At 50.6% G+C, this 27,551-nt stretch overlaps 5 protein-coding genes and 2 pseudogenes across 5 annotated transcripts; 4 read left to right on the plus strand and 3 right to left on the minus strand.

The window, feature by feature from the left end:
* Positions 1-380: 380 nt before the first annotated feature.
* SAPIO_CDS9233 (uncharacterized protein) lies at positions 381-4,666 on the plus strand (the record flags this gene model as incomplete). The annotated part of the gene is made up of 6 exons (XM_016790677.1): positions 381-658; positions 813-1,014; positions 1,079-1,143; positions 1,224-1,796; positions 3,151-3,464; positions 3,801-4,666. 6 exons carry the CDS (start codon positions 381-383, stop codon positions 4,664-4,666), a joined length of 2,298 nt encoding a protein of 765 aa, XP_016639980.1.
* A 284-nt stretch (positions 4,667-4,950) lies between these two features.
* SAPIO_CDS9234 (uncharacterized protein) lies at positions 4,951-8,002 on the minus strand (the record flags this gene model as incomplete). The annotated part of the gene is made up of 8 exons (XM_016790678.1): positions 4,951-5,167; positions 5,270-5,311; positions 5,491-5,521; positions 5,623-5,761; positions 5,975-6,309; positions 7,054-7,489; positions 7,546-7,784; positions 7,879-8,002. 8 exons carry the CDS (start codon positions 8,000-8,002, stop codon positions 4,951-4,953), a joined length of 1,563 nt encoding a protein of 520 aa, XP_016639981.1.
* Positions 8,003-12,506: 4,504 nt separating this feature from the next.
* Positions 12,507-14,975, minus strand: SAPIO_CDS9235 (annotated as a pseudogene; the record flags this gene model as incomplete).
* A 1,359-nt stretch (positions 14,976-16,334) lies between these two features.
* On the plus strand, positions 16,335-17,664 carry SAPIO_CDS9236 (uncharacterized protein; the record flags this gene model as incomplete). The annotated part of the gene is made up of 5 exons (XM_016790679.1): positions 16,335-16,465; positions 16,518-16,779; positions 16,836-16,964; positions 17,139-17,335; positions 17,394-17,664. The coding sequence occupies 5 exons, from the start codon at positions 16,335-16,337 to the stop codon at positions 17,662-17,664; spliced, it is 990 nt and encodes a 329-aa protein (XP_016639982.1).
* A 5,286-nt stretch (positions 17,665-22,950) lies between these two features.
* On the plus strand, positions 22,951-23,967 carry SAPIO_CDS9237 (annotated as a pseudogene; the record flags this gene model as incomplete).
* A 547-nt stretch (positions 23,968-24,514) lies between these two features.
* On the minus strand, positions 24,515-25,485 carry SAPIO_CDS9238 (uncharacterized protein; the record flags this gene model as incomplete). The annotated part of the gene is made up of 3 exons (XM_016790680.1): positions 24,515-25,254; positions 25,311-25,419; positions 25,471-25,485. 3 exons carry the CDS (start codon positions 25,483-25,485, stop codon positions 24,515-24,517), a joined length of 864 nt encoding a protein of 287 aa, XP_016639983.1.
* Positions 25,486-26,270: 785 nt separating this feature from the next.
* SAPIO_CDS9239 (uncharacterized protein) lies at positions 26,271-27,248 on the plus strand (the record flags this gene model as incomplete). The annotated part of the gene is made up of 5 exons (XM_016790681.1): positions 26,271-26,366; positions 26,444-26,671; positions 26,730-26,787; positions 26,848-27,015; positions 27,094-27,248. The coding sequence occupies 5 exons, from the start codon at positions 26,271-26,273 to the stop codon at positions 27,246-27,248; spliced, it is 705 nt and encodes a 234-aa protein (XP_016639984.1).
* Between the last annotated feature and the right edge of the window lie 303 nt (positions 27,249-27,551).

Consider the following 27,551-nt stretch of genomic DNA (forward strand, 5'->3'; position numbering starts at 1 on the left):
ATGCTCCTGTGTTCTCCATTTCCATGCGAGAGAAGACCGGGGGAAGATCAACCCCCACGCCTCTTTGCTCCTTTGTGGCTTCTGGGCCCCAGTTCCCGACGCTCCCCCACGAAATAGGAGGCAGCACGCAATCCACCACCAACTTTTGCAAATCCACGAATGGCCACCAATACTATCCACTCTGACATGTTATTACGGCTTCTACATGTCCTCACATTTGCATGCCACTGTTTTCGCCTCTCTTTTGCTTTGCTCTTCCCTTCCTTCGATCGATCGATGACAATGGGAATTCAGCCCCGGCAGTTTAGCCGCGAGGCAGTAACTACAACAACAGAGCCTCCGTAACCGCCAAGACAAGACGACAAGCAATAAACGATACGATGCTCGAGACACGCGGTGAGGTCGACCTCACCCCGAAGCAGTTGCGCGATCTTATGATCGTCATGCGCACGGCTTCTACCATGTCCGCGATAGGCGTCATCACCATCATCGCCGTGTTCTACATGTCGCGTCACTTTCGCAACCCGATGCATCGCCTCATCTTCATCAACGCCTTTTTCAACGCCTTCGACGTGACGTGCACGATGATTTCTACGAGCGGGTACAAGGATGGGAATTCTTCGGCGTTGTGCCAGTTCCAGGGTTTTCTGAATCAGATGTACGTATATTTCTTGGCCATGTTGTGAAACTCCATTCCCGAGGCGCCAGGCGTAGTCCAGGGCAGCCAAGCTTTTTTTTTTCGTGTTATTTTCTTCTTCTTTAACCTAACCCTCTTGGCGGCTTGGCTTGTTGCTAACACCCACGTGCCCAAGGTTCCCTGTTGCAGACGTGCTATGGACCCTCGTTATGGCCATAGACGTCTATCTGATCGTCTTCCATCGATATGATACCGATTCTCTAAAGAGGCTCGAATGGAAATACATGGTTGGCATTACAATTATTACCTTTGTTCCCGCCCTTGTCTTCCTCTTCATCCGGACAGACGAGAAGGGTCCAATGTATGGTAGTGTTACGGTATGCCCTTCCCCCCCAAAAAACCTGGTGGTGGCCATGGAGCTGACGGCATTTCCCTTGATAGCTTTGGTGTGCAATTGCCCCGAAGTGGGTGTTATTCCGAATTGTCTGCTACTACGGAACTATATGGTATGTGATTGTGTTCTCCTCTCCTCCCGCATCTCACGTAGGTGATACCTCGCTAACAGTGGCAAAACCCATCCCTCTAGGTCGTCAATCCTCGTTACGATGGTCCTCTATATCATGGTCGGCGTCGAGATCGCCAAGCGAAGACTAGCCTTGCGGTCACTGACCACCGACCTCGTTCAGTTTGACATGGACAATACCGTCCTACCAAAGTCCGACACCACATACGATGATTCCAGTATCGGCGTGGCTGTCACCGTCGATGTCGACGTCCACGCCGGTCCGCAGCGCGTATATACCCCCCAATCTTTCGACGAGTCGCTGCAGCCGACTTCCTTATGTTCCGTTTCGAGCACCACCCCCACCCGACACTTTATCCCGCAACGATCTTCCCTATCCTTCAGACAGTACGTTCTCATGCCTCTATTCTTCTTCTTGGCCCTCCTGTCGGTCTGGGTCGCGCCATCGACGAACCGTGTGGCCGCTTTTATCGATCCCACGTTTGGGTCCTACCCCCTCCTGCTCGCCGTCGCGATATCTGGTTCTCTGAGGGGATTCTGGAACGGGCTCGTATTCATCACTATAGGGATGAAGTCTTGGAAGAGAAGGAAGGAAGAAGACGAGGCAGAGCTACATGCGCGGCAGACGCAAAGGTGGTAGGAAGAGCGAGTGTGTATGTAGGCGTGTGCTCTGTTTGGACCACGGAGGCTGATTTTATTAGCTGTATATTGTATTTTAGCGTTAAATATGGCCAGCGGGAGAACTTTTACGAATTGGGATCTCACAGGTTTCAGGAATTAATAGATATCTTCATTTGTGCAATTCCACTCTCAAATCCTGGGGAGTAAGTCCGGTCTGGTCCTCATTTCTTCCAATCGTCACAACCACACACAACATCACTGGACATTTTCCTCTAGGAGTTCTTCGATCTTTCTCTTCCTCTCGGAATCCCATCCCTAGTGGCCCGAGTCGAACCAAGACCTGGGCCGACAACCGAGGCCCCGCCGCCCATGAACGGTGGAAGGCAACGTGGAGGTTCGAAGAACGATTGAAAAGTTACAATGAAACCATTCATTAATCTCCATTCAACGTCGTGATACCCTTCAGGGACCTGACCAGTCTGTCAATAGATTTGGCGCCCATTCATTGCCCTGTCTCCACGGCATCAAAAGAAAACCCCTTTCATTGATGGACGTTGCAGATAAATGGCGTCGTACGAACACGATGTCACTGCGCACATTTCCTAGAAAGCAGTAACACCTAAGTATACCATTCTTTTTCCTAGAGGCCCTCAGTTTTGAGGAGAGACATTTGCTGCACAATCCTTCGTTGCATCAATACAGCATTACCTGACAGAGGACCTGGATTTGGCCCGCTATCCTAGGTCCCTTCCACTGAAGTTGAATATCATCGAAATAAAGGCAAGACGATCAAGCCTCCGAGCTTTCAACAGCCAACCTCCCTCTATTTGCAGGGCATTCTCGGGTCGCTGCCACTCGTGGGATGGAGATGTAGCCTGGCCAGGTCTCTCTGCCCCTGCGCCTCAAAACCCCGCATCTCGACTCCCGCGATAATTTCTTTTCCGACCTGTTCTTCCCAACGACTCCCTCCCCCAGCAAAAAAATGAGGTTACTCAACGTGCGTACCTTGCAGATTAAAGAATTCAGTGACCGAGAAACTCCCTCATACGCAATCCTGTCGCACACATGGGGTGAGGAAGAGGTCCTGCTGCAGGATATAGAGGGCGGCAGGGCTCGGTCTCTCAACGGTTACTCCAAGATCGCAGGGTGTTGCGAACAAGCAAAGAACGATGGCTTAGAATACGTTGTAAGTCGTCTCAGCTCCGCTTGGTTGGGACCGAGGAGCTGTGGCCGTCTCAGTCTCGGTCCCATTCTTAGTTTTTTTTTTTTTTTTTTTTTTTCCTTTTTAGTTTTTTTTTTTTTTTTTTTTCTTCCTGTAGGTCTGACACCTTCTTCAGTGGATCGACACTTGTTGTATCGACAAAACCAGCTCGACAGAGCTTGCCGAGGCGATAAATTCCATGTTCACTTGGTACCATAAATCGGTTGTCTGCTACGCATATCTCGAAGACTTGAGTGCGACATCAGTCAAGGAAGATCCATCTCTTCTCTGTCGGAGTCGGTGGTTTACCCGCGGCTGGACACTTCAAGAGCTCATCGCCCCCGCACTCGTAGTCTTTTTCGGCTCTAAATGGGATGAACTCGGAAGTCGGGATGATCTTGTCGCCGAGATCTCTGCAGGTACTGGCATTGACCGCGACGTATTCTTCGATGGCAAATTATCGAAATATAGTGTTGCTCAGCGTATGTCATGGGCTGCAAAACGCCAGACCACCCGGATCGAGGACGAGGCATACTGTTTGCTGGGACTCTTTAGCGTGAACATGCCCTTGCTATACGGAGAGGGGAAGATGGCATTTATCCGGCTTCAAGAGGAGATAATGCGGCGATCTGACGACCACTCTATCTTCGTGTGGTCTATGAAAAACACAGCTAAATCCGGCTTATTGGCACCCTCGCCGAGCTGTTTTGAGGGCTCTAGGGATGTGAGGAGGGTCGAAGACAGGACACACGAATCGCCGTTCTTCCTCACGAATAAAGGGATTCAAATTACTTTACCGATCCTAACATTGAGTCCAGAATACGGCCTGCTTTTATACGAGCCTATGGCTTCCGCTGATCTAGGACCTAGGGTAACGGTGACGCCTCCAGAGAGTTTAATCGCCGTTCTCAGCTGCCAGGACAGCACTGGAAAGAGGATAACGCTCGCATTAGATCACTCCGAAGGCAGCGATCAATTCCACCGTACCAATGCAGGCCTCGGACTCTTGTTGCTTCGGGCAGAGCAGTGGCAAAGAAATACAGAGACGAAGAGAATCCTGGTTAAGCCTTACGATCCTGTCAATGACTTTTCTCTTGGGGGGAAACTGAGACCAACTTTCTTTGGTATACGTGGTCTCCCCGGTCCCGAGTCTGGGTACGTATTGACGCACATATTTGGCAACACCACGGTTGAGGTCGAAGGTACCATCTCTGCCAAGTTATGGAACGGAAATCGAGTGGGCGTTGTCTACTCTCACACTAATGCTGACTCTGCTTTTGGCATTTTCCTCGGAGAGACTGATTTCGAGAGCGCCTGGGAGATCGTTACAGGGAGCCAAGCCGCGGTGGAAAAGAAGTACTATGAATTCCGGTACAAGGACAACAGGTTTTTGACGAGTTTGGCCTCGTGGAAACTCCCACTAGGTGACTCTCAATCAGAAACGTTGTTGCAAGTTACCCTGGAGACACAGAGACGGCACCACGGATTCTCCGGCATGATCACGATTGAGGAGCGGAATGGAAATGACTTTACTCCGCAACCACCTTGCACCGACGAGCAACTTCTACGACTGGCTGAGATGGCCATGGAGGCAGGCGTGGAAAGCATAGGGTTCAAACACACCAGAACAAGCCTCGATGTGCGTGGCACAAAGTTTTCTATTAGCAGGAACAGGAAAAAGTGATAGAACATAGGTCCAACCTCAGTCTGGCAAACGCTAGGTGCTCGCTGATCACACTTGTCGATACTGCGGAGTATAGCAATGTGCATGGATATATAATAATAAAGGTAATAATTTGCCCTGGCTAGTTCTGTCGTAATGGATCTCTCGGCCGACTCGGCCGACAATGATCAGTTATAAACATCAGATTCCGTCAGGGTCATCGTCCAAAGTCCGCGAATCACATATAACTCGGGCACCACCTTCAATTTGAAGTCTTTATCGACATTTATTATTAACCCGTAAGTTTATTCACCATGAAAATGCTCATTGTCGGCGCCAGCGGAATGATTGGAGGCGAAGCCCTCATTCAATGTCTGGCCCACCCAAGTATCTCCCGTGTCGTTGCATTTGTTCGTCGGGATCTGCCCGCCGACATCTCTGGTCATCCGAAGCTTGAGTGCGTCTTGGTGAAGGATTTCGCCGTGTGGTCGGAGGATGTATTGCAGACGCACGCAGACGCAGCTGGAATGATTTGGTAAGTGCTTGCATTGGGAGGGAGGCTTTCAAAGATCAAAGCTGGGCACTTTGTTTACTAATTGGATCTGAAGGTCCATGGGAACGTACACAGGGAGCATCACTGCCGACTTGGAGTATCCGCTCGCCTTCCTGGAAAGTATGGGGCGAGTATTGCAGACAAAATCCAGTACATCTCGATCTCGATTTAGATACGTACATTTAAGCGGCAAATTTGTCCGTCAGGACCAAGAGAAGAAGTTGCTGTTTCTGGAAAAGCCGCGCAAGATCAAGGTATGGTTCCGATCTATCGTGGACTTTCCAATTCTAACTTTGTCTTAGGGATTATGCGAGACAAGAGCTCTGGCATTCGCAGAGAGTCATGCCAGTATATGGCAAACATTCATCGTTAAGCCTGGAGGGGTTGTCCCTAAGAAAATTAACAGTGCGATGGGCATGGTTACCGGGATGGGAGTCGTGTTGGGCGAGAATTGGTCCGTCCGATGTGATGAATTGGGTGCGTTCATGACGTATCTTGCCATCGATGGTGAGGGCGAGGATTCCATTATTGAAAACGCGCGCATTGTGAGAAAGGGGAGGGAGCTATTAAAGTCTCAACATAGCTAAGTCTGGGCCCAAGCAGATGTGCATGAGGGACGAGGATAAGGTTGTTTCCCCCCCCAAGCTAGTCTCCCAATCGAGATAGCAACTGGGTTTGGAAAATTGAATAATCTTATAGCCGGATAGTTGGACCCATTAAATGTCATATGTTTGGCTCTAAATTGTGTTTAATATGCCTGGGGCCGGTTTCTTCACCGGGAAACATAGGTCGATTAGTCGCGCGGCTGGACTCTGCGCGTCAATTGCAGGCCGGATGGAAGACACAAGGATATCTTCCATCCCAATCCTGGCCGTGCCCAAAGTCCCTTCAATTTCGAGCCCAGGATTGAAGGAAGTGTCAGGATCAGGAGGGTTACTCGCTGTGAAGAGGGCATCCAGGGAGTCGGCATCCACAATGCCCAGCATGGAGGAGAGAATCTCGGAGATCTGCCTTGCTACATGCTCTCTTCTGCACATTTTTCCGGTGGCATCAAATGAGTCAATGACCTGCTCAAGGAGAGCACGGTCCGAATCGTATCTCGCCGTGGAACCTGTCAAGTGCATTTTGTGTACTTTAGCAAGAAGAAGAACTACTGCCGCTACAAATGCCGACTGATCGACAGATCTGCATCGAGAGAGGTGATCTTTGGCGTGCTGTACTCCAAGGTACCGATGGAGAGTAATCCTGGATGCTTCCATGCAGCTTTCAAGGTTGTTCAATGGGTCGTTCGTAGTGTTGCCAAAGGCAATGGGCATGTGCGCATAGATTCGCGCTTGGAAAAACCACAGCTGGCATATAAGGCGATTCGGCTCCTTCCCTGAGTCAAGAGAGCGATCTTGACGGAATGATGGGGCTCTCCACCAAGATGACGGCATAGACTCCTGTAATTTGTCCAGAGAGTCATCTATCTCTCGGAGGGAGCGGCGATCTTGATGATGTCCAACTGCATTTCTTTGTGCGATGCGCGCCACGATTAGGCAAATACGGCGCTGGATGTTTGCTTCACAGTCAGCAAGGGGATCCTCCCAGGCCTCGTTGTCAGGACCAAACGGTGTGACGCCAAGCCCGGGCTCAAGGCCGAGGAGAAGACTGCAATAGACGTCGCCACAGACAGTCGAGAGCCACAGGCGTCGGTGAAGGCCTGCGCAAGATGAGTTGCGGGCAGAGATAGAGAAGCTGTTCTGAAGCCCTACTAATCTGCAGACGTCCAGGATTCTCCTAAATGACATCCACGCATGTCGAATTGCACCATCGTTGAGTTGAATCGAACTTAGCAGAGTCAAGCATTCTATACCGTCTACCGAGCAGACTTCTTCTTCGTGGGATGCGATGAATAACTTGACTCTCTCGACAATCAATTTAATCGCCCCTTCGACGTTCTGGGACTCTAGAAACTGTACATCGAAATTCGCAGGGAGTTGTTGCATATACAGAGCAAACAATAGTAAGGTTTTGGCGATGTGTATTCCGCTGCCTTTCGAAATGGTGGCATGCTCGAGGAGCTGGGAGGTATCGTTCGGCGTCAAAACGCTCCCACGAGGATTTTCCGGTCCCCAGAGCCAAGCGGTAGTATTCGTGACAATAGCAACCGCATCTTGTGCAGATGGCAGAAGCGCCACTAGCGACTGCTTCGCATCCGTCTCATCCGCCGGCATGGGCATGGGAACACCATGGTCGTCGACGAGAGGAGGGGGAGGAAGAGTCCCATCATCGACTGGCGGATGAAGCAACTGCCGTTGTCTCGGGAATTAGACTCTCACAATGGAAATTTACTTGGGGAACATACAAACTCGTTCCAGAGTAAATCAGGAACTGCAGCCAGCTGGGATCCTTCGTGGGTCTGAACCAGCTTTCTAAGGAGAGATTCAATACGCTCAAGCCTCACCTCAAGCTCCTGTGGAGGGCTTTCGCTATCCGGCTCCGCATGAAGCGGTCGAAGAGTGCACTGCGTTCCACTCTTTAAGCATTCAGCGCAGGTTTCGACATTCTCGTCGGTGAGCTGACACTTGACTTTGCGTTTCCTACCTGGTAGGGTTGTGACCATGGGTTAGCACAGAAAGTCAGAGTGAAAGAACTTTCCAGGCCCCATCCAGATATCATCCAGAGTGGTAATGCGTACATTGGTAGCAGCTTCTAGTAGTCCGTCGCAAACGCTTGCGGGATGGCAGGCCCGTGTCCATTTTGGAGTACACATCAGATATTCGGAGAAGCTTGTTAACTATTTTGGGAGGGAAACGAAGCATCTTGACCTGGAGAGCTAAAATAGCTCGGAAAGTTGATGCCTTATATCTTGGGATGGAATCAAAATATTACCGTCCTTGACCCCGCCCAAAAGGCTCTACGTTACGGTGGCCTAGACAAACGGCGCCATTTCAAGAGCACATCGGACAACGTTTGAATTACAGTAGCCTTTTAGGAATTCTTTAACAGCGAGTGGACGCACAGTCACCGTGAATGATTTCCCTGTCATTCCAAAACGGGCAGACAGAGAGGTAGCGTTAACTGGCGGTGGGCGTTCTTCCACCAAAAAAAAAAAAAAAAAAAAAAAAAAAAAAAAAGCCTAAAGCGAATTATGAAGGAACGATGCGCGACTAGAGAATAGGAATTACTCACAGCAGCTCCTCTCGGTGGGGTGTTTGGCACAGGTAGGGTCCTAATCACGTATGCAGCAACGATATGCTGTCTTACCTCTCGCCACGGACTTCTAAAGTTCTGTCTATGTCCTTCACAGCCTTGACTACAGAACACTCCCCACGAACGGAGTTAGTGATCGAAAACACGGACGGAGGTACCAATATTTCCCAAGGCTAACGGCAAATGCTCTGCATGACCAAAGCTTTCTTTTCCCGACGAATGGATGAAACCACCAGCGCGGTAGATGCAGGAGCTGACATCTCTTTACAAATGACCCTCCGAGAGGCGCTCCAAGACTCAACAGTCATCGTAGGTCATCAAATCGCCACAATGGCCGAGTTTGATGTACTTGAAGACGGGGCCGTGGCCGAGCTCCGTCACCTAGAGACCTCTGCCGATGAAAGGAAGCGTCCTGGCAGTTGATTTGCCATAGCCTGGATCAGACGGGAGATCTACTCCTAGCAGCAAGCTCGATTTTAGGGAGCCTGATGATGTCGCACCAATCTCTACCGCCAAACAGCAGATACAACATAAGTTGCAACTCCTGCGACAATAGAAGGAAAATGAGCAAAACAAGGAACTGATCGGGCGGTTGGAGGAGACGCTGAATAAAAGAGATGAAGAGAGGGAAGCAGATGCAAGGACAGGGCAGCTCCAGGATTTGGATATCTAGGTGGCAGACTATGGCCCAGGAGACGGGGAGGGTGAGAACAAAAGGGGGGGGGGGAGGGAGAACAAGGTAGTCGGGCCTATCGAGCCCAATGAGAAGGAAGAGAAGCCGAAAGAAAGAAGACGGGAAAGAAGGTAGTCGTGGTGCCTGATGGCGATGAGTTTAATGGGGAAAACCTTTTCTCTGAGGAGGAGAGCGAACTAGGCTCTTATTCCGACAGCTCCGATGACTCCGATGCCGACGTCTATCGCGTTCTCCGATGAAGAGCACAGCAAAGCGTTATACTCTTTTCCAGGGACTGGGGATGTGAAGGATGCCAAAACCGCTGCGTAGGCTGGAGGAAGTGCTTCCACCTTTATTAACATTCACGGGAAGAAAAGCGCGGCAAGGTATCGACTGACGAGAGCTGCGTCAAAGGTATCCAGCAGCTTACTGAGACGACCTCCTCGACAAGGAAAAGGTTAATACCAGATACGGAGACTGTACGAGGGCTAATGGGAAATCCGTGTATACAGAACGTTACATTCTTGGAATGTTCGGAGTTGCCTGGAAAATCTCCGGGTTCCACTCCTCTAGGAAAGACCTTGAACTGATTAACGCGGACCGCGTTAAAACCTGGAGACATATGCCGACCTATATTTTGGTTCTCTGGAAGATCGGCGACGAGAAAAGGAAATGCTGGGAACCCAGGCCAATGCTGCGTGACAGTTGGGAATGGTTGGAATGAATCGTGTGCAGGTCGGGGCTCGCGTCATGGCTTCGCGCTTCGGACAGAGTCGTCCTACGATTAGAGCCGAGTGAGTATGGTTGCACAAGATTCATATACATTACCTTATGTTAGATTACCGCTAGGGCAAAATAAAGGATAACGCTACCCAACTACTTTCCCTCCTTGCATGTCCTCTAGGTTCCAACACCTTAGATCAGTCGACAACTTCACCGTACACTGCCGATCTAGCAGGAGCGTCTTTGCCACATATTGGTGATGCCGGAGCCTCAACCATCAACTTTAAGCCCCCGCCGAGGATGTTGGCCGATCTGATCCCTGATGTCCTTCACATAATATTCAGCCTGCTTGATGTGCCCAACTTCCACCCGTTGCGCCTCACGTGTGGGCAGCTCGAACAGAGATCCAGAGCAGCGTTTGGGGCCACCGCATTCCCTAAGCTCAGGGTTGATTTTAGCAGGGCTAATCTGGAATGGATGACCGACATGGCGAGCCACGAAGCCTTCCGGCTCGCTGCACGCGAGTGGCAGGTAGGCCATTGGGAGGGCAGGGGCAACGCGTGGAAACTTTCGCGTGAAATCGCCCTTCGCGATGACGAACACCAGCCACGCCAAGCAAGTAGATGCCTGGATACCGATTCCGAACTTATTAAACAATTCGCTGATCTGCTATCACGGTTCCCAAACTGCACTAGCGACACTCACTGTTACGGACAACAGGGCTAGGATCTCGTATCTTCCTCAGAACAGCGGAGGCTATAAGCAGAGCTTAACCTCGGCAGACGCGGTAGAGCTTATTCTCCATGCCTTTTCGGTCCCTAATGCTCCCCGTATTCAATGTTTCCGGATACATATCACTCGCAGCTTGATTGGTATCCACCGGGGGGGATTTCGCGCACCCCCTCGCTTCAGTACAGAGTAACTGGACAGCCCATCTACGGGAGCTTGTTCTTCAATTCGCTGCTAACGGCGGCGACAACAACGTTGCAAATATGCTAAATCTCCTCACTTCGGCCTCCAAGCTAAGGACACTTCGTCTCATGTGGAATGGTATATCAGTCAAGGCCCACCCTGCCGGATCGCTGATAGGTCGGCATCTCAACAAGTTTTCAGATTTCGCGCCACCCCTTGAAGCTCTTGGCTTGGAATTTGTCCATCTAGAGGAAGCTCTTCTCCTTAGGCTTCTATCGGCTTGTCAACACAACCTAACGACTCTAGATTTTTATCGTGTATAGCTTCGGTCAGGATCCTGGAAAGGCGTCCTGGGATACCTTCATGCTATGTCCTTTTATAAGCTTCGCCGTACCTCTAGGTATAATTGCATTGTCGGTACGAAGTAGTGAGGGGTGACACCATAGCTTTCTGCTTACTGTGCAAGGAACTGGAGTGGCAGAGATCTTGTGATGGTACCTTTAAGTTTGGCGAGGAAACCGCCGGGGACTCTTCAGACCCACATCACGGGGGCTCTATTCGAGGCTAAACCAGGCCCTCGACCATAAAATTGGCCCCGTTGGCCTTGACAGAAAGGAATCCTGGGTGTCTTTCTGGGTACGACACGAGCCCCCGATGTGGACTGATGTGGAACTGTACCGGAGTTAACAAAAATACCCACAATTGCGCCTTCTACAGTCTACGCTAGTGACTATGAGAGGTGGACTGGCTTACCTACTACTACTTTGTAGGATCTCGTTCTCCTTTCGACGACGGCGGAGGAGCCAGAAAAGGCTTTTATGTGGGCCAGGTTGGGAGCTGGCACTATCGCGACCGTGGCGCGTCTTTTCCGGGGTACGAGGCCTGTCTAGCGTGAGCTAGTGTTTATGAGAACAAGTGGGTGGAAGCGGAAGGGTTGGAGGCACTATTTCTAGGATCCTAATTCTAAGACTGTTCCCTCATGAAAAGTGGACAGGTTTGAATTTTGCGAAGCACTACCTAACCAGATTTAGCTGCTTCCCTGGGAATTCCCTGAACAGAGACTGAGCAAAGCTGTGTGACTAGGGGGGAGAGAGGGCAATCGATACAAGTATGACTCGATCTTGCGGGCGCGGTGGATCCAAGCCCTCCATGTCCTGCTTGAGATCCATGGAATAAGCTCAAAGCAGTAAAATTTGAAGCAGGATGGAAGGCCTATCTACATGGTTTTTACTATCAAAAGTTCGTTCTCTCCATAGGCGGGCCCCTTTCCCGACGACGACGTGAGGACGTGAGAGTCGAACCAACGGAGAGCAATGATGGGACCAACACGTACATCCATCTTATAATTCCTGGAAAGGAGGAAGTTGTACAAGGATATCGAATTGCTGGATTTAGTAAGGGAAATAAAAGGTTTGGGTGAGCACTGCACATAGATCCTAGAATATCCGCTACTTGCAAGGTCTTGGAAATTCGTGCACACTATATTTCCTTCCCTTGAGATGGATACAGAGAACATCTTGATCGCTGCAGTTCTTGCTCTCCATCAAATCAACTCCCAACGCCGTTTTATTTCGGTCGATCTCGCGCCCACTTTTTCCCCGAACTCTACCTCGGGGCAAAGTCTAGCCAGACTTCCAGCGGCAAAGGACACAATACTTACACCTTAACTGCTCCGCTACCCGTTTGCACTTCTTCAACTGGTGGAATATTTAGGATATGCTTGACGCTATCGCAAGCGGGCATATAATTCCAGATATAGGTGGAGGATAGAAATACTAATGGAAGATGAAAGTACAACTGACAGTTCAAACCAAGATGAAGTCGGTCTCTTCACTGCAGCCTAGAGCTTCTCCATCCATGATACCATGAACATACGAGTCCCCAAGCAGTTGATACTTCGTCTTTGCCAGTACCCCACACCCCTCTTCAAAGACTCTCAATATGCAAGGGACAGGGACGCCGTATATTAGACACAGGCTGTCCCTAACCTTGCTCACATGTGGGACCATACCGATATATCCCTTCTCAGTCACACAAAACACGAGCGGGCTAGAGCCCTTGCCGCTGTCCCAGAGGAAGTCAATTCCCTGAAACTCATCGAGGGCATTCGAAATCTCCGCCTGCTGCTCCTTTGTCACTCCAAGGCCGGTTTTCAGCTCTTCCGCGCTGAAGCTTAAAAAGTCTAGACCGAAGTGGCCATATACGTCTCGCATAAGCTCTGAAAGCCTGCTCATAGTTTGACGGCACGACGCTGGTGCGGGGCGTGCTGAGTGGGTTTTGTCACCGATCATAGTGCGCCAGACTGCCTCCGCCAGAGGCTGCCCACTTCTCCAGTGAGGATAGGGGTCCAGAGCGTGCTTCTTAGCCAGGGAGAGGGCTTCCTCGGAATAGGTGAATAACCTTACCCCCGTAGAATAGCTGCTCCATGTCTCTGGCAGTGGTGCGAGCCAGGCGATCCGGTCGAGACACTGTCCGCGAACCGCCATCTCATGCCGCGAGCTGCCCCGTCGGACCCTCGCAGGCATTTTTGTTGCAGCGTGATACTGCAGGTTTGGTGAGTTGAATGTCGAGTTCAGGGGCATGCCGGCCCGTATTGCCGTCCAATCGACCGCCCACGAGGGTAAGTTGTGGCTGCGGTCGCGCTGGCGAAGCCCAGCTAGGTCGAGCACCTCGAGGGCTTGCCCAACATCAAGCAAGTAGTTACCCAAATCAAACAGCACATCTTCCACCGAGCGGTCGTAGTCGATAAGCTGTTTCAAGTTTGGATCCGCGCTCTCCCTTGCCATTCCTATCAAAGCGAATGCCTTGTCCCTGTCCCACGTCGCCTCCTTCTCGCCAAAGAGGCGGAGGACGTGGCTTAGGCGCGCCGGACCGAACGTGGAGAGCTCTATCCTATAGGCCACGATAAAGGACAGGCTGAGAAATCCTAGAAATTTTGGCGCTGCGGATATCATCGCTTCTCCAGAGCCTGAGACGAATGCCGCTAGCAACGAAAGTACTGGGCCATGGCAGAGAATCTCCTGCCACCCGTACAGATCCATCCACGGGATTGGCTGCCCGCCGTAGAAGAAGGTGACTCGCGAAGCCACGGCCGCCTCTTGTACCACCCAGACCCTTGAAAACCAAGGATGTTGCAGGAGGTCCGTGAGGGCCTTCACCCGTGTGCACAGGTAAGGGTCGACGTTCCGCCGCTGGTAAAAGCCCGCCACATGGCCGACAACGTAGTCCTTGCCCCAGACACGGTTCAGCATCTGCAGCTCCATAACCAGAGAGAGCGCGGGAGAGGCCCAAATACCGCCGAGGCAGATCAGCACGTGAGCGGCTCTGGAGTAGATTTCCTGCATGGCTCGCACCTGCAGTGTCTTCTCGGCCATGTTTTCCTGGTTGATGCAGATGGAGTCGATCCAGACTAGCTGGGGGCCAAAGAAGGAGCTGCAGTTCACGAGGATGTCATGGACGTTTCCGCGGACACGAAACAACATTCCGTTGAGCGACATGTGGCGCATACCTTGGGGTCCATGGCGCCAAACGTACGATATGGCGTGGTAGGGAGGCGCAGAGCGCAGAGGGCACGAGACGAGCTCGGCGGAGAGTTGGAGAAAAGGGAACTTTCGGTGAAGTTTCAAGAGGCGTATCTCAGTGGCGGGATCGAAATCTGGTGCTGACGAATAGTTGAACGCCGCCAGGGGCGGCACGCCGGCGAATTCTTTTTGATAGGGTGCGGCTGAGGTCCAGATGACTTCGTTAATGGACCTCACAGCGGCTACAGTGTACCTCCATGCCCACGCTGCGGCTATGCCAGCAGCGTACACCAGCGCCGTCAGACCTGTAATGGGCCAAATGGTAATCGCGTCAAATAGAGCCTTAGTCATTCCCCTCAAAGCTAATGGATTGTAACGCCATGACATCCCAATGAATAGGCCGGTCAGGGTTAACACTGGAAAATAGTCCCACGAGTAGTAGACTACACATTTCGTGATACGCCAGGCGAGGGTCACCAGCCGGCGAGCAAGCAGAGTCCCGGCGTAGATACCAAAGCTGGCAACAGAGGAGTTGTACTCCGGGTCGTACTTAAGGTATAACTGGTCCACGAAACCGGTAGACACTTTGTCGAAGACATTCGCAATAATGTTCGCGAAGGCTTTCGGCGAGCATACAGGGAATTGGAGTATGCCGAAGAGGAGGTCGTTCGGCCAGACAAAACCCACCAGAATCGCCTTGAGGAGAGGGCTGACCCAGGCGCCTCTTGCCAAGAAATCGGGCACGAAATCCATAGCGTCGTGTAAGTTGTCGTTTAGTCTGTGGAGGATAGCCTTGATTGCGAGTCAAGTCATGGCATCGTGCCTGGGGTTTTATCTTCCTGCCTGCCGAGGACAATTATCATCTTAGACCGGGTCGTAACTTGAGTTATGCATCATCCGACGAGCTAAGGTAGAAAGAACTCAGCTCAGAACAGGCTGCCAATGTCATCGTTTTCTCAGGTGTCAATGCGGGAAGAGTTCGTTTTTCCGCATCGGGTTGTGTGGCGCTAAACAAGTATCGTTATTGGATCCGCCCTGAGTGAAGATGTCACTGCCGAGCTGCGAGAGGTGCCAAGGCCCTGTGGCTATGCAGTCGTCTTGGGGTGTATCAATGCAAATGGTAGACAAAGAGAGTAAAACTACTTCGTACTTCGTATTTAATTTTTTTTTTTTTTTTTCCCACTTAGGGCAGACGATTAAAAAGTTGATTTATTACAGGTTCTATTTAAGCACTTCTTTTTTTTTTCCCCAACCCGAGAGGCTCAAGGTGATAAACGAAAGCGGTAACTGCTAATCCTAGCGTCTGCTGAAGCGGAAGCAAGCAGACTAGGAGGAAACACTGCCCGATCGATGGAGACATCCCAAGATTATGGCCCTGAGAAACCAGGCAAAGGCTGCTAAGGCCTAGAGAGAATGGGGCCTGCTTCCCGCGCAGAGTTGGTGGGGCAGAGCCCGTGCTATGATATCAACCGCTTGATTGGGTAATTATGGCTACGCCAGGGCAAGTAGAGCCAAGAATGAAGTTGCGTGCCGTAGAATCCCGCGAGCACCTCTCTCGGCCGCCTAGAAGATGTTCCTTGTGATACGCTCTTCGCGTTCTTCACAGGTCCTAATCTAGTGTAGCTAACATCACTCGTTATTGGCGCAAGGGAACGACCTAGCAATATTGTCACGGCCATGAAGCTTTCGGCCCGGCCAATAAAAGATGCGGTCCCCGTGTGTGTGCGTCGTACTGAACCCGCCGGAATGGTCTAACGCAATGTAAGCACATATTGACACTTCACGAGCCTATCAAGATACATCCTAAAGTCCTCAATCGTCATCACCGGGTGATTTTCAGTCCGAACCTTCTGTTCTGATTGGCGTCGGAAGCCCACGTAATGGAGCAACTGCCTGCAGAGATGTCATGGTGCCAGCGAAACTATGGGGTTAACCACGGTATTGGCTGAGACGGACACCATATTCAGAAACTGGTGGGTTGCACGACTTAGCATGTTGGAGCAGTAGGCTCGTTGACGCAAGGTAAATAAGGGGTTCCTTTCGCTCTCGTGTCGACGAGAAAAACTTCCGTCTTCACCACCTCTCAACGCACCTTACTGAGACGATATAATCATGGCGACTCAAGCAGGTGTCACAGTCGAGGCGATCGGGAAGCCCTTTGCTGTAGTAGGTAGCGTTCCTAAACCTACACCCGGCAAGAAGCAAGTGCTCGTAAAGAGCCTGGTCGTCAGCCTCAATCCCATGTGAGCGTCAGTACCACTCAAGCCATCATAACACACGCTAATTCTCTCTCAGCGAGAATATGCAGCAGAAGTTTGGGATTTTGGTGGAGAGCTGGCCCGCCGTCCTAGGTAGCGATTTCAGCGGAGCCGTAACAGAGGTCGGGGAAGACAGCACCAGGTTGAAAAAAGGCGACTATGTGTATGGCTGCGCACTGATCGGTAGGAATGACTATACACCGTTTCAAGAGACGTTCATAGTCGACGAAGATATCGTCTTCAAGAAGGGCGAAAAATTTTCGCATGAGGAAGCCAGTACAATCGGAGCGGGGTTGTTGGTACGCAGTATCCCGATTCGCGTGCCGTTCTAAACATGCTGACATTTGGGCTCAAGACGGCAAGCCTGGCTCTCCTCGCAGGGTTCGACTTAAGCCTGCCTCCACCCGGAACTCGATCGCCAGGGCGGGATGAATGGATCGTGGTACTGGGGGGTAGTGGAAGCGTTGGGCAATTCGGAGTCCAAGTGAGTCCGGCCACCTCCCCAGGGCGGTTCCAATTGTTCCTGACAATAAGGTGGAACAGTTAGCCAGTATCTGTGGCTACCGAGTCCTAGCTTCCTGTAGTCCGTCAAAGGCATCGGTATGAGTGCAGATCCCAGACCTCCATTATGGCCATGGTGCTTACGAAACCCTCACAGATCCCCGCTAGCCATGGAGCAGCAACGTTCGATGGCCGAGCGTCTTTAGACGAGCAAGTTGCCGAAATCAAAAAGATTACGGGAGGCTCCTTCGCTCGTGTATTCGATGCTTCTGCCCATGGCTACGACGTCGCCATCGCTGCTCTTTCGTCGGCCTCGACCGAGCCAGTAAAATACTTCTCCTCGGTTGATGACTGGTGAGTTTCGCTAGCCCTAATATATCGCATTGGTTATCTGCTAACCCGCCGTTTCTAGGTCGCCTTTCAAGACACCGCCGTCAATCAAGGAGTACCGCACTCAACTTGGGCGTCTTGGTAAATTCGACGATGATCTCGGCTCAACTATTTCCAGCCAGATCGCCGCCTGGATACCCCAGTTGGAAGGGCATTTTGAAGCAGGGACTATCAAGCCGCTCGAGTACGAGCTAGTTGATGGCTTGGGTTGGGACAAGCTAATTGCTGGCATCCAACAGCTGGAAGACGGAAAGGTCTCCAAGAAACTGGTTGTCAAAGTCCAGGAGGAATAGGGCCTATCGAATGCTCAGCGGCTATTTTGAAGGCCAGCCACTCCATATACGAGACTAGTTGCTTTACCAATAAACTTTGGCTTAACTTTCGCGCGTAAAGCTGGTTGCAAGGGTGATATTCAGGAACACATCACCGCCGCCGTGAGCCCCGAGGAACTAAAACAACTTATGCTGACTGCTGAATACGAAGTATGGGACTTGCTTGTGATCTCTATGTTGGGATCTGTGAGTAACGTGGGTCTCTACACTGGTTGATGTTGAATTTACCGCCAAAAATGACACCATAGGAGATGTTGTTTGGGTCGATGTAGCACCTGTTGGCAAGATAGATTCCCTGCATCTGAAATTGCAGAGTAACATCTCATACACGTACTAATTTCATGGATAAAGAGTTGGGATGAGAGTTTTAGGTAAAGGTCGAGTGCTTTGGTTATGCTCCTAAAGCTTACATTGGCGTCTGCTCCCATGTCATCTCTCCTGCCTTCCCTTGCCGTCTTCCCTTGTTTCTCCACCTCTTTATGAACTGCAACTTTCCTGCGAGATCTAATGCAAAGATCTCGAGCCTATAGTGTTGCATGATACAGCGATAATAACTCTACATGTGATGTGCTCCGTCTGCACTTCTTCTTCGCTCAGCCTTTCTTGTTATCCAATGTAATCTGCACAGCCTCACACTTCCCCGGCAAACAAACAAGGCCCCACTGCTTGAACGGTACCTGGTGTTTGTATATGATAACCCAACGAACATTTTGCTCTTTGAAGGCACACAGACTGGCTACTTGGCGGCGGGCACTACCCGAAGAGGCCATTCTAGCACTGGACTTGGCAGTCTCGATATTCTCCTTGGTTCCAACAGAATTTGCTAGTAGTTTCATAGTAATCCTCTAGTCTGTGACTATGTAACAACGTACTGACTGTTAGAGCGCCAGCTAAATGACAAAGATATCTACTACTCATAGACGCGCAATACCCGGCGGCGAGCTCGTCGCGGAAACGTACCAAGTGGCCCGAGGGCACCGCTTCCGAAGCATCAAGTCCCAAACACCGACGCACAACTCGCTATGCACCGAGTGGTCAGGCTGCTTCCCGCAACCTTAATGAGCACGAGCGAAATCCCCCAAATACTCGAATTTACGATGGTGCGGTAAAGGTGGGCCCCGGACCGCAAAGGCGAGAACGATCTACCCTGCACGTGTTGCGGCCCTTGGAAGGGCAACAAGAAAGCTGGCTGTCAGGTTGATACACATCTAGAGACGTGGACTAGGAGGGTAAACGTGCATGATTTTCAACTCTATCTGCGATCCGAAATTCATGTTTGAACATAACGCCTTCTGGGTGGGAGTTCATGCATCAACATGGGCTCATATCACTAATCTGAAATGTCTATGTCTGCCGAATAGCTGCGACGGAAATGGGCATGTTCAGAAGCCCTTGCGCCAGCCAACCAGTTGGTCATTTTTTAAATCACAGGAATTCCGTCCCGCGTCGCCGTGGGGCTCGTGGCCACCATAAGAATAAGCATGCTGTTGGTCGAGGCCAAATAGGCGCAAGGAGGACTTCCTTCGAGTTCGCATGCGTTAATTTCCACCAATAAGTAATCCATCCCGCGATCATGTCCATGCGGAAAGCAAAAGGACACCCGGAAGACCTTGTAAGATCCAGGGTCCGTCGGCGATTCACTATCTTGGGATTCACTGGTTGAGTTGAGTTGCAGTGAAAATCCGGGATCTTCATGGTGTCTGCTGGTCATGGAACCGAGCCGTGGAGAAGCTCCCGTGTCCCGTCAGACGGAGAGATTCTAAGCCCACCTTCTTACTCGGTCGTTTCAAATGATTACCTCCCAGCTAAACTACCCCGGCTTCCACTCCGTTCCCCGCATTCTATTTTCCACTCTTCTCATCCTATCTCCTTGCGTTAATTCGATCGGTGACACGGCCCGGTATTACTGGGATGCAATGGCAAGCTGCAGGGCTCGGGCAATGCGACCTCGCGGGGTTGGAGCGTCTCATCAAGGACCTTTGATGTTATTGACTACACACGCGCTCCACATCTCGCCTGTGGTTAACGACAAGAGAACATATTGAACTGCTTCAACGAGAAGAAAAATGGCGTGAGAGAGAGGTGTGAGCCGGTTAATCAGGAACAGGACACCGGCAGGTTCAAAATTCGAAGGCCGAGAAGGGAGAGCGACTTGGAAGCGCATATAAAAGGTTCAAGACCTCCCGACCGACAAGATAGAAATCGTCCCGTCCATCAACAAACGCCGCCTCGGATAGCTCCTTTCTCTTCAAGTTATTAGAACCTCAATCAAACCGAAAAAAAAAACCCTAACCAACCTACCAAAATGAAGCCCGGTGCCATCCTCTCCATCCTCGGTCTCGCAACCATTGTTGCCGGTACGTCCTCGATTGCTGTCTCAGATATCGCCTGAACGTCAAACCTATGCTGCCGTTAAGCTGACTCTTTCACGCTTACAGCCAAGGGATGCCCAAACGGTCCTTCCCAAGTTGCTTGCGAGCAAGCCTGCAAGTCAGTTGTTACCAAGGCTTGCAAGTCTTGCAACGGCAACAGCAGCTGCCTCATTGCCTGCGAAGGGGCCCGCTATAAGTCGTGCTATGCTTGCTGTGACAAGAGCTGCAGCACCTGCTAGACGGGGAGTTTGGACAGGGAGAAGTTGCTAAGGACAAGAGTCAGCTAGAATGAGCTTAGGGGTGGAATCATTGGAAAGGTGTGTTCTAGTGAGGGCGGAGGAGGTGGCCATCTCGAGAAAGCAGAGGAACATTATGCCTAGGGAGACCATTGACCATTGGTTTACCAGTAACAATAGTGTCTGGAGCTTCTAGATCGTAAATTATTTTGTTCCCTTCAGTTTGTCATCCGAGGAAATATATTCCACTGCCCCTTCCTCTGCAGCTCCTCTCAAGCTCTAGGCACAAATTTGAAAAGTAATGCATTGGAGTTTCTAGAGTTAAAATACAAAATTTGAGCTGTTGCTTACATAGGTGGCCACCGACTCAGAACGTTGAGCAAGTCTAAGAGCTTAAAGCCTTGGGCAGAGGGAAGGGCTAGAGATGAAGTCGTGCTTGAATCATCGCCCGCCCGAAATAAATATCCACAAACCAATGATCTTTTCGGAGAGCTCCGGCTCGTTGCAACATGAGGCACGTGACTTGCATTACTCCGTGAACTACAGGTGCCGGCGTTCGTCCCCCCGCCGCCACTCCGTACATACTTTGCGCAAATCAAGTCGAGCTTTTATCGTTGTCGCAGATCAGGTTGAGCTCTTGCTGGTGCGCACATTTCACATGTCATGGAAATACAAACGAAATCATGAGTGTGCAACCGAATCCCGGGCTAGCGAAGTCGTAAAGGCGCTCCGCCTCTTGCTTCCGGGAAGACAGACGATGGTAGAGAAAGCACAGCGGAGATTAGACGCTGCTCTGAAGTCTTAACTCTTCCCTAAACTGAGTCTCCGAGTCATTTTTACAGGATGATTTTACGCCCTAGTTTGCATACTTCCTTGCACTCGATCGCACCAAAACATTCGCGGCGGAGCTCCCCGAATCTATCCTCAAAACCGTCGCCGATGAAGTGTCTCCAAGCATTGAGTTGGGCAATGTGATAGGATTGATTGGACAGCAATGGCTTAGAAGGGCAGATTTGAAGCCTGTGTAACATGAACGATTTTTTTTCTGCTACGGTACCAGGCTGGGTGGCCACTATTGTCGTCGTTTTCCTTTTGGTCCCTCAAAGTGCGGACTCGAGGCACTGGACTAGTCTTCCCATTTCCCCCATAAGGCCAAATAATTCTGTTTGGGGCGTAGAAAATGGATTCTTATCGCGATTTCTCGCTAGACGACTGCTTCTGCGGTCACTCGGACACATCTGAGTTCGAAATCGACGAGACCCAGTTTGACAACATCTTGCGGTCAATAGCAGCCCAATCATCCCAACTCATCCAACTGGCGATCAGGGCCTTATCATGGCTCCTATTTTCTACACGGCCGTTGACTGATACCGAGTTAAGCGGTGCTTTGGCCTTAGAAATTGGGAATTCCAACTCCGTTGAAGGGGTACCGCCGGCAATTGACGATGTATTCGCAGCAACTCGCAACTTGGTGTCATTCTGCGACTGTGACTGCCCTCGTTCGACCGTTAGAGACGAGTGCGACATTGTTCGTCTAGATGTTGGTCATAATAGGGAAAGAAGGTTGCATCGCCTCAGACAAAACCCTCCTATATTGCCACATTAGATCTCATCCAGAGAGCAGAGTAGAAGCTCACAAGAGGATCCGGAATGCGTGAGCCATTCGAGGACCAATGCCACAGAATTCTATTCTACAGTGACGAAGTAATTGGCTACAGTTCACACTTGGCTCCTGCTACCGAAACCCGGCATTCTCGGATTAATTTCTCTTTATGTAGATTGTTGCCAGAATCTTAACTCTTGGACTCGTCCGGTTGTCGGCTCTAGGTACAAGATGAAGCAAAAGATCGCGGTTTTCTCTAAACCAAGGAATATCTAGGCCAACCGTGTCATGGGACACCAGCTTGGGATAACTTAGGCGTATCAACATGGCAGAGGATGGCGACAGCCGGCAGTTTTTTTCTCAACAAAAGGTTCAATAGAGAGAGGTTTCCTTCAATTCCCAAGTGGCTCTGAACGACCTGAGGAAGGCTACGTGTCAAACTCTAAGCATATCAGTAGAAGGCGAAATGGGTGTCGCTAAATTTTTGAGTTAACTCTTTTAGTACTGCGGAGTAGGCCTGTTTCCTGTATCCTGTTGTGGGTTGCCTTGTACTGGCGAGGTACTGAGGGAGTAATACCTAACAAAAGTTCGAAAGGTGTCATTCAACCCACCTGCCCTCCCGTCCCTCCTTCCATTTTTCTTCCACTTTTTCCATCCCCACCAGAGTCGCACATTTGTGCTAGCCACGATCATGGCGCCCAACTTGATGCCGCACAGCGTCTTCTAATCAAAAGTCCACTTAATAACAATCATCACGAGAAGCTCCTAAGGTATGATTTGGCTCGCCGATGCATCACAGTTCGGGGAATCGGCCCTTCGTCACGATGTCCACCAGCAATGAAGCAATGAGCAATTGGGGCAGACTGCGAAAGCAAAGAATCAATACCGTCCCATCGACATCTCCAAGAACGAAATTCGCGTGCCGTCCTTCGAAAACACCGCCGAACCTGGCCCAATACGTCTCAGGCTACACCACGCATCTCTAAATGACTGGAAGCACGAATATGTCTCCTTTCGCGGCTAGAATGCACCGACCATGAACATCTCCAAGCTCTCTGAAGCCTGGAACGACCGGGTCGAATTCACGCTGGCCACAGCCGAGCGCGAGATCTACGACATCGTCACAAGGTTCACTTGGGGTGACTACATCTGCCTAAGCTATACGTGGGGAGACTGTACGGGAGAGAAAACCACAGTCTTCTTGGACGGTGTTGCCACGGCTGTTAATAAACATCTGGGAGTGGCTCTACGAGACTTGCGAGAAAGCTTCGAGTGCCGGCTGGGTATAAAACTCTGGGTGGACGCCCTGTGCATCAACCAGGCCGACGTCGTTGACCGGAATGCCCATGTCTTGCGTGTAAAGGAGATATTCGGCCGATCTTTCGCTGTGACTGTCTGGACGAAGGAACGCGAGGACCTGGAGGTTCTTGGGCTTCGGCAACCGGGGGAACGCCTTATTCACTGCGAGGAGGTCTTGAGACAGTATGGGAAACAAGTTTTAGAGGAGCTTCTTGGGGTCCGAAGTCGTAACTGGGCAGCGGCGGAGGACGAAGATGAGCAGCTTATGAAACTGGTCGAGGATATCGATGACCTAGTGTTTGAACAGTATCACTGGACAGATTCCGATGATGAGGATGAACTCGGATTTGGCAAGGAGCATTTGCGCGACATGATTCACATAGAGTTGTGGCCGCTGTTTCGGAAGGAATACTGGTCCCGGTTGTGGATTATCCAGGAGCTAGCGGTCAGCCCTACGACATCGACGGTATACTGGGGAGAGTCGAGGATTCACTTGTCAACACTCCAGGCAGTAGCGGAGATTCTTCTCACCCATCCTAAGTCTGGGCAGTCCTTGAACTCGGAATTCTGGCAGGAACTGAAGTCCGGATTGGATCTCTTGGCATTGGGCTTAGAGCGTTGTATCTCCAATCAGTCGCACTTATTTCAACTATATCCTACTAAGAGGTTGGGGACGGGGAGGCTCTTTGGAAACGATAGAGGCGCGTCTTTTCAGGGGTCGCGGGATGCTGAGGGCCTTGTTTGGCTGGTGTAGCGCCAACCAAAACCTGGCCCGCGCGTTGCGTTCTCTCGGGCCTATTGCATCGTAAAGTGATTCACCTGCCACCATCCAACGCCGAGGTGCCTTTACTATTCGCAAGCCTTACATGCCAGCATATAGAGCTGCGGCCCACCTGTGAGAGTACGACGCTGCAAGAATGTAATGAAGCATAAAGATGGACACGACACTACTATAGTTTGAAGTCGAGTTGCCGTGTGTCGGCGAAAGGCACCAGTGCCTCCGCGAGCTCGGGTTGAGGAAATCGGAGTCGAACTGAGCAATCCTGTAAGATCTCAAGTCTTGGAGCTTCTTGTGCAATGGCCCAGCTAGTTATCTTATCTCCTTCCTCGCTAGATAGCCTCTGTTGCGCTGTGTGCGCCTTAACTTGAGAGGTCGCTCTAGGGACAAGTATGACCCAGGAGATCTAAAGACTAAATTTTCGCAAAGATACTTTTATTCGCATTTGCTAATTTGAATAGCAAAAGAAGAAAATATTTCATTAGCATCTACTAAATATGTTAGACCTGTAAAAACATACTGCTTAGTGCAAGTTGGGATAATTCTTCTTGAAGCTCTCCCTCGCCGAGATATTGGCCCACCATATCTTGGTCTTCTCGCCAAAATCAAAATTGGGGGCAGATTTCCTGATAAGAGTCCTGAGAGGTTCAAACTCGCCAACTCCTTTCCCACCAGCAGCCCACATGGCATGAGCCAACCAAGGCACAATGTGCAAATCCGCAGCCGTAACTTGATCGCCAGCTGCGAAGGGCAGTACCAGCATGGAATCAAGTTCCTTGAGCCCCGCTGCGTAGTCCTTGTAGCCTTTCTCCGTAGCTTTGAAGAACTGTTCATGTTCGGGTCCAATCTCGGAGGCAGTGTAGAGACCATGAATGTGTCCGTTCATAGGCGTGCGCATAGCATATAATGGCACGTCCGGATTCGCGGCACCGTACTTGACGAGTTTTTCTTGTCGATTTCCAAGGAAATCTTTCACCACACTTGCTTTCTTTGCCTCCCATTCTTGCGCATCGCAGGCCTGTAGAAGGACAAGGTTTGTCGAAAGTTTGTCCTGATGAACATGCGCAATGAGCTCCTCGACCTTGGCAAGCTGCGCGGGATCCGTTGGGAATAGAGAAGGGCCGCTGGGTCGATTAGCGTCCACATATTTCGCAATGTCCGCACTTTCAATCAGAGGCTTTTCGAGAGAAGCCGAGGTTAGGGATGGAATGGTGCCGTTCGGATTTATTTTGACATATGAAGGAGAGAAATTCTCGCCATCGACTACCGCCATATATTAGGAATGGACTGTGTATATGCGTTTCCCAAGATTCACTTACGGAGGCCCACTTGCTTGGCTTCGTATTCGCTAGGCGCGTATCCCTTCTCGTCAATTGCGAGATGCGCAACATAAGCCCACTGAGAGGCAGAGTCGGTGTAAAGGGTGAACTATTGCGTGTCAGGGTCTACGAAGAGAGACTTCGGAATTACTTCCCATACCTGGGGAGTAGCCATGATGCGATCAATGGATTGTATGAATGGTGAATATTCTTCGAATGGGGGAGTGCTGTGCTGATTGAAGTAAGTTGGAGGGTACTGTGCTGATTGATGTAAGTGAAGTTGATAGCTATCGTACGGACCGTGGCCAGGTTAAGTACTGGTTCGCATTTAACTGGATGAAGGTCTAAACTGCGTCATATGTTACTAATTGCCGCTTCCACCGTCTACGGCAGTGGATTAATTCCTCAACAGCTGAGTGGTTTGGAATCACCGAGTGGTTTGGAATCACCGACTGGTTTGAATGGTTTGAGTGGTTTGGAATCTTTTTTCCTCGTTCGAGTCGTTCCTGCTTAATAATTGTCTTGGCCTTATGTAATGAAATCCTGCATTAAGTCTAGATCACCCGTGCCGGTTTTACAGTCCCGTTCAAAGCCGTCGGTATTCCATTCCCCCCTGCTCTCCCTGCTGTAGGCCGCCACTTCAGTCCAGTCCACCCGCAAATACCTGCCTTGATAAGTTAGCAACTCAGCCCTTACACAGTCACGGCCCGGCTTGGTCCCTCATACGATATTGTCCTGATCCTGAAACGTAAGTTATTGGGTTGTGCTGATGCCGATTACAAATATTATCACAAGGTGGTGGTGCGGCATCATCACTAAGCGAATAAGCGAATAGCCTAACAGACAATGCTATCTATAAGTAATAGCCCCATCCGCAGTCGACTGCAGTTTGCGCCTCGTACACTTACCCTTGTCAATACAACACGTTTTTCTACACGGCAGAGAACCCAACCATTCAGTATGAGCACGAAGACTGACATTACGCTTTACACCGCGGGAACCCCAAATGGGATCAAGGTTCCGATCCTGCTTGCGGAGCTTGGGCTTGAGTACAAGGTGCGAGGAGACCGTGCTCTATAATGGGTGGAAACAGAACGTCAAGAAGCTGACACACGCTTTTTTCCTTCGGGTAGTTGCACCATATGAAGTTGAGAGAGAATGAGCAGAAAGAGGCATGGTACCTGGACAACATCAACCCTAATGGCCGGATCCCGGCAATCACGGATACATACGACGATGGGAAGCAGATCCGTGTCTTTGAAAGCGGAGCCGTCATGCAGTACCTTGTTGACCGCTACGACAAGGATCACAAGGTCTCGTATCCAAAAGACTCCCGTGAACACTGGGAGACAACAAGTTGGGTATGTTTGTGGACATCTGTATGCCTCACTACGCCTCGGGATTAACACTGTTGTTTAGCTCATGTGGCAGATGGGTGGCTTAGGCCCTATGCAAGGACAGCTGGAGCATTTTAGGAGTTGGTTACTGAGAAAGTGTTGATCATTTGACTATTCAGATGCTGACTGGATGCTTCCAGGATACGCAGCGGAGAAGATTGAGTACCCCATTAACCGCTACGACAATGAGACCCGTCGCCTCTATCGCACCATGGATACCCACCTGGCTAAGTCTCCTCACGGGTTCCTCGTCGGTGACCGCCTCACCATTGCCGATATAGCCTGCTGGGGCTGGGTTTCCTCTCACAGTAGGCCATTTCCCCTTTGTTACCCACATCATTTAGGTTATTCTGTTAAACTAATCATGGTGACGCTATCACCTCTAGACAAGGACGGCGTCCCTCTCGATGAGTTCCCTCACCTGGAAAAGTGGTTGTTTAAGCTCTTGAAACGCCCTGGCTTCGAGAAAGGCCGTAACGTGCCGGAGCGCCACACGGCGTTTGACGAGATAACGGCCTGGGAGGAAAAGCATGAGATGTAAATGGTGGAGTCACGGAACCGCGCCTGGAGAATTAGTGAGGGCGGAGGCTGTGGCTCACCTCCACGATTTGTCTGGCTGGGTACTTTGTGCCGCGAGTTCCTGGAGCGGGCCATCAGCTGTTAACCAATCCGTGGCGACCTGATCGATGATTATCCAACTGATAGGCCCAGCTGTGATTGGGTCAGGCGGAGGTTTCATTTAATTTTATACGTAGAAGCACTGTCATAACGATTACCATAAATCCAAAACATCCAATATGAAAATCTTGTCCTTTGGGGCCTTCAATTTCCACGCGCAAGAACT

The sequence above is a fragment of the Scedosporium apiospermum genome, assembly GCF_000732125.1.
Source record: "Scedosporium apiospermum strain IHEM 14462 chromosome Unknown SEQ_SAPIO_0132, whole genome shotgun sequence".
Taxonomy (NCBI): Eukaryota; Fungi; Ascomycota; class Sordariomycetes; order Microascales; family Microascaceae; genus Scedosporium; species Scedosporium apiospermum.